Below are 6,947 nucleotides of genomic sequence, written 5' to 3' on the forward strand. Positions count from 1 at the left end.
AAACACTTAATAGTTCTCCCCCCAAATCACCTTAATCATTATTTTACTTCCATCTTCAATAGTTATATTTCTGAGATCAGAAGATAAATAAAGGGCCTAATATGTAGTGATGTATTTTTTTTATATATATATATTTTTAGTACAATAAGGAAATCACAATCATTAACACAGCAGTCGCACGCTGTTCTGTTGCAAGCAAAGGGAAACTTGATTTACCAATCACTGCCGGAGAACAACATGGATGTTATTGACGTCGCAGAAGAGAATCAAGGAATATGTCGCAATTCTGAGGGCAAATGTAAGTTTGCATAGGCTTGCTTAATGCCACGGGATCATGTTTTAATCAACTTATGTGAGACAAAGATATTTAGAAAGTTGCTTCAGGCAGTTTGTGACTAGCACAGCAAACAAATATTCAAAGTTGCAGGTTAATAATGTATATGTTGATTTTTTTTTCCTCCTTAGATGGCTATGTGCTATTGGAGCATTTGGATTTCAGGTAAACCTGGATTTATTTGTTTTTTACAATTCCTATGGTCAGAAACTCTTGCTGTATTGAAGTGCATATACAACTTCTATTGCTGGTGGGAAAGTTTGTGTTTTTATTTGTTGATATAAAATAGTGTTTTAACTCAAATATTTCCCTATTTTGTAATACTAAGCCATAGTAACTTTAAGCAGCAACTTAAAGCTGTACTAATGCTAGTCTGACTGCAGCTAAAAATATACTGTGCCAGCATACTAGACCAACGTAGATTGATGTATTGCCACTGAAGTCAGGGAAGCTATGCCAATTTACGCCTGCTGATGATGTGGTCAATTTTTATATACGTTCAGCCTTTAGTATTAAAATTGTTTAAAAGCAGCAGATGGAAATAAGAAAATAAACGCAAATATTGCAACCGACAATTAGATGCATATTTTGGCAAGATGTGTATTACAGTAAAACCTTCTTTTTTTCTTTTGTGAGCCAGACATTAATATTGGTCATCTGACGGACAGCCTCATCCTATGGAGTCTTGTGGCGAATCTACTTTAAGCTTCCTGCAGATGGTGCCAGGTGTGCCTATATGTGCCAGTTGTGGAGAGCGAATATGAATGTAAATTAGAAGTATGGGTTTTTTTCTATTTAAAAGGATCTATATATATTTAAAAGATGAAACACCCATTGAGTGTGTAATAGGGTACAAAAGGTATTAGTGCAGCCTGTTCAGTGAATTATCCCTCTGTTCACTTCTAGTGTTGCTTATTTTGTACAAGATCTACCTATAGGGAGACATTCAATTACCTTACCTGTGTATTTTTCTACACTGTGTATGTAGTTTGGAATTTGTAGGGTAGGATTCTTAATATTTACTAGGAATTCACTGTGCATTATGATTGCGTGAAGTCTGTCTTCCAACATTGTTAAGAAAGTGATAGTAACAAATGTAAACTTCCCGAAGGAACTTTTGATGCACTTGTATGCAAATTATGGATTCTTATGACTAGCTATGTTTTGGATTTGAGCCAGACATTGAGTTGTGAAATATTGGTACTGTTGTGTGGGGTGTAAAAGCCATATTAGCGGTAGAGAAGTTACTGTAACGTTAAGTAACATGAATTTTACAAGTAGTTTGTAAATAAAACACTAATGCAGAATTCACTTTATTATATTGATTCTTGACTTTCGAAAGCTAAATTGCCAAGCCTACTGGGGGTTAATGGCAGGTACCTAACTCCATTGAAAGTGCCTCTGTCACTTGTGCATTTACAATCTGGCCCAACAGTAGGTGGTCACTGTTAACCATTTTTAAATCTGTGTCTAAAACAAAGAAGGAATGCATCTACTAGTAATGGCTTTGCTTTTGGTCTACCATGTAGTTACTGGTCCTAAAAATAATAGGTGTGGAATCTAGGGTGACCAGATGTCCTGATTTTATAGGGACAGTCCCGATTTTTGGGTCTTTCTCTATATAGGCTCCTATTACCCCCCACCCTCTGTCCCGATTTTTCACATTTGCTGTCTTGTCACCCTTAGTGGAATCTGATACATTTCTGTTCTAAAGGACCACGAGAAATGCTGCTGAAAAGAATCAGACTATGGCTCTAACTCTGTGTCCTGTATGTATTAAAGTTTTTTTCAAGATTCCATGGCCTGAAAACCTGTATCTGAGACTGGAATGCTGTTCCTTCATAACAGTAAGTTGAGTAGTCCTAAAACTCGTGAGATGGTGATTTATTCAGAAATAGTTGTTTTCCATACCTAAGTGAACATGCCAATAACAAAAATGCTGTTCACTCCACCAGTTATTTCAAGCCTGGCATGGAAAGCTTCAAGAAATCAGAGCAAATATTAGCATTTTACTCAGAAGTAGATATACAGGGATTTTATATTATTTAACATGTGGTTACAATTAAGTGTGCTGGCCTGCATTCATACTTACAAAAACGTTAAGCATGCGCAGCTTTGCAAGGTTGCCAGCACAAATATTTAGACTTCTCAAAATCAAGATGGACTATTTGTGATGCTGAAGTGTTCATCTGGTTTCAGAACAGATTGGAATTTGTATTACCGGTATGTCTTTCATCTACAGCCTTTTCAGTGTAACTATATATAGCTAAGTTGCTAAAGCAAGTTGCCTATTGCTTTCTTATATAAGAATCTTAGATTTGGGTTTTAGCAATGCAAATGCATCTGAGCCTTAAATATTTTTAAGGTACACTGTTGGCCTGAAATATTTTTTCAGTTGATTGAAATCAGTAAGAAAAAAGAATTGTAGTATTGTTCATTCTATAGTAACGAGTATATCAGTATTAAAATGAAGTTAACGACAAAAACTTCAAAGCATAGTGCGAAAGTGCAGCTGTAAAATACTTACTGGGGCAGATTCTCAACTTGAGCTCAGGGAGACGAGACAGTTTACACCAGCTGAGGATCTGGTGCTGTTTCGTAACTCTCTGAATCCAATCCTCTTCAACCTGTACTTTACTGACTTCAATGCAGGACACTGAGGATCGCAGGATTGGGCCCTAAATCACTATAAGCCACTAGTGAAACTCTATCCCTTCAAGGCAATTAAAAAGAAAAATAGATTGTGTCTTTTTACAGAACAGCTTCATGTTGGTATTGGCCGCAGTGAACACGTCTATTCATCTTACTGCAAGAGATTCTGCAACTTGTTAAAACAAAATGGAAACCGTCTCTACAAGGCATCAGTTTGCCGACCAGATCCAACACACTGTTCTGGCAAATATGTGCATTGAACAATAACTCTTGATATGTGTGAGGCTGGTTGTGCATAAACTTCTGTACTGCATACTGATTTGTACTCCAATGAATTAGGAAAATTTAATACACAGAGTTAGCTGTAATCACATCAGTGTGTGCACATGGGAAATTATTTTAGAGATGCCCTCCCTTTGTAGTTCTGTTTGAAAATTGATGAAGACTTAAAGTAAAATCTGTATAAACTTAAACTACGTACCTCCCCCCATTTTCTTAAAACATAAATACTCTTGGTAATATGCCAACCATCATTTATTGTTGCTGAGAGACAAGCCAAGTTTCTTTGGCTTAGTTGTCAGTTCTATGGCCATGGAAACGCCATGTTTGTGGAGCTGAGGAAATGAGAGGAAATCAAAATGCATGTTGTAAACTATGTAAAACCACTGGATCACCATTCCATGTGCTGCAATAGAGCCTTCAACCAGATCACGAGCTTTCCAAACCAGCTGTTATACCATTCCCCTGCAATCAAGGGATGTGCCATTGCAAGATCTTTTCCCTTCACCCCCCTGCGGCCCCTTGCTCCTCCTCAGTTTTTGCACAGGGAGCTAAGTTTGATTCTGTGTGTCTGTATTAGTAACTGCTAGATCACATTGATTTCATCCATCCCGTTAAGGTGTTTGGCTATTAATATTATGGAATCCAGTGCAAGTTTGAGGTCCAAAATCCAATCATGAGGTAATTCAATAATACTGGGACAGCAAGTGAATCCTGGCCCCTTGAAGTCAATGGCAAAACGATCATGAAATACTGATCCTTAAGGGGAAGTTCATTTTCTTTTATGTGAAGTGAGAGTCACCTTAATTTTTCTCAGATGTCTCTTGATATTAGCAACTAGGGGGAAAGGGACTACTCAGAAGTCCAGCAGTACCGAGGTGGTCTATATATGTTTAAAAGATTTGTTGCCATTTTTTTTTCATGAGAGTTTATTAAAGTGCAAATGTCAACCATGGAGACAGCATCACGCAGTGCAGTACACAAAGAGAGAGTTTCCACACCCTCAATGGAAGGTAAAAGGCTTTTTTTTTGTGATCCGAGACATAACTATGTGCACAAAGAACAAAACTGAAACTAGGCTCGGCCCTTCCACAATAACTATTATCCAAAACATATTTTAATCATAAGAGTTTAAAAAAAAATCCTTTCCTTTCTGGTTCTTTTGTTAGTGAAATGTGAAAAGCCAAGAAAAACTAAATTCTTTAGAGAATGTGTCTTCTGAACCCCGTATTTGATATTCCTTTTTAAAAATCTTTATACTCAGAGCGCCTAATATTAGCAGCTAAAATATTTTAATGAGAAAATCATAAATATCCATTTTCTTTAAAATAAAATATTAACAGGAAAATGCAAGGTACTGGTCTGAGATTACTTAGAACTTAGGGCATCTGTCTTAATGGGTCAGGGACACTACAGCTGTCATGTAATTTTCAGTTTTGCTTTGTACTCTAAAGAAAAAAGAAGCTGTAAAATACAATTATAACATGATGATGAAACACACAAACAGGCTTCCAGGAACAAGAATAAATATTACCATTTTTGCAGTATCTACTTCACAGCTTTGTGAAATAACCTCCGCCCCACATTTTAAAAGATCAGAAAACACACAGATGAACATGAACGGTCTTATAAATAAGTTGCAAAGATAAATTAAGGCAGATTCAGAAGAAGCATTGAGACTTTTCTTGAGAATAGACTTCTTAGTTTTATAGGAAAAAATAATTCAAGCTTACCACTTGGATATGCTGACCAGTTCTCCTGATTATTAACAATGGCAAAGATGTGTGCTTAGACCATTGCATATAATATCAATATCACAGTTTGTACTGACTCAATGTTCAGTCACAAAAACACATACACAATGTGGGATTTTTTTTTTAAGAGTGTCAGTTAAAAATCTGACGGATACCAATATCCATGAAGACTTGAAGCATGATTGTGTCTGTGGTAGTGGGTACATTTTACTCACCAATACATTTATAGTCCATTGTTAAATCTGAGTAATTTTATCTTCCAGTGTGTCTTACAAAAAGAAGTGATAAAAATAATTATTCAAATATGTGATGGGGAAGAACCAAAAGCATACTAAAAGGAAACATTAAATAAGCAGCAGGAAATGTTGAAAATAAGACTTTGGGCAAAACATAAGGGTGAATGCAGTAGCTTAATGGTACATTTTAAGTTGCACTTCACTGCATACTAGTACATTACAAGTCAAATATTAAAGAAATTAGAAGCAAGTGTCTTTTATCAATAGAGTGTGGATCTGAGTGACACTTCTTTCTAGAACTAAACCAGTTAAAGACTGAGCCAAACTGAGAACACAACAAATGCACTTCAAGTATTGATAAGATTCTATGCATTTCTTGTCAGCAGGATGCTGAATCAAATGTTGTTTGCAGACCAAGTGAAATGAATTATGACTTTCTGCAATTAACATATGTAGAAGGCACAAATTCATTTTGTATGTATAGTGTATGGATTTTTCTTCTAAATCTGATGTATAAAATACCCCAGATGCTTCAGTTTCCTGTAAATTGGGCAGGAATTCATAGAATAAGGTCTAAACTAGATAACCTCTTCTGTTTTGATGTAAATGAATTGGTATTACCAAAATAAAAATACAGCAGTGACTGACAAAAAAAAGCTGTTTCATTCCTTCTTGCAATGTTAGTATGTCTGTTCTAAAGTACACCTTTGGAAGGACTAAATTTTAATATGTTGAGCGTGGGGTAAAAATGATCCTGCCTTCAATCTTTAAAAGTGACATTTCTAGACTTGAAATTCAATGTTCTGACATCCTGGTAAACCTGTGATTTGAAAATGTAAATATCCACTGCTTGAAAATTGCACTTTGAGTAGTTCAAGTCTGTAATAATTAAAATATATCTACCCTGCTTGCCCAAATGATCATAAATGAATAAGTATAACCAAAAAGTTTGCTAAAGATGTGGATAATGACAATCTGAAACTACATCTCAGTACAGCTGCTTCTGTATCGTTAGATGCCAGAAGCATGGTCCTATATGAGAAGCATTAACTAATACTGTTCCTCAAAAGATTCCAAAATATACAGCTGAGCTGGGTTAGTCTGTTGAATGGATAATTTAATGTTCTATATTAATAGAGGTGTTACTCTATGAAGCCTTCTGCAGAGGCAGTGCTGCTAGTAAATTGATACAGGCGCTGACAGTTAGGAACACCTGAGTACTAATCTGGTTGCTACTAATGTGTTCTGTTGACTTACAGTAGAAAAGTTGCTTAGCCTCTTTTGGGAAGTGTTTCTTCATCTGTAAACTGGGATACTCTATTACTATCTACTCAACAAGGCATGGTTGTGTGGCTTCATTCATAAGTTAATGTTTGCACAGCATCTTAAAGATGTAAAGTGCTGTGTAAGTAGTAATTCTTACCTTACTGCCTAGTAATTCCACCTGTCCTGACCCTGTAGGAAGGGAGTGTGTTATCTTAAAGGAACTCTGTTTAAAGGAATTAGTCCTGCTGCATAGGAAATCCCAAAGACCAGCAATTTTAAGGCAATGGGACTTTACACTTAAACAGATGTGATTTACAAGATTACATCTGTAGGGATAGCTCAGTGGTTTGAGCATTGGCCTGCTAAACCCAGGGTTGTGAGTTCAGTCCGTGAGGGGGCCATTTAGGGATTGGGGCAAAAATCTGG

The 6,947-nt window shown here is 36.3% G+C and overlaps 1 protein-coding gene across 1 annotated transcript in view; it reads left to right on the forward strand.

Annotated features, from left to right (window-relative positions):
• The window catches only part of FYB2 (FYN binding protein 2), a 42,775-nt gene extending 42,272 nt beyond the window's left edge, over positions 1–503 (forward strand). The window contains 3 exon segments of the mRNA XM_030573156.1: positions 141–236; positions 238–298; positions 466–503. Of these exon segments, the coding sequence (XP_030429016.1) occupies positions 141–236; positions 238–298; positions 466–503 (195 nt within the window).
• The last annotated feature ends 6,444 nt before the right edge of the window (positions 504–6,947 follow it).

This window comes from Gopherus evgoodei, chromosome 8 (assembly GCF_007399415.2).
Source record: "Gopherus evgoodei ecotype Sinaloan lineage chromosome 8, rGopEvg1_v1.p, whole genome shotgun sequence".
In the NCBI taxonomy this organism is placed as follows: domain Eukaryota; kingdom Metazoa; phylum Chordata; order Testudines; family Testudinidae; genus Gopherus; species Gopherus evgoodei.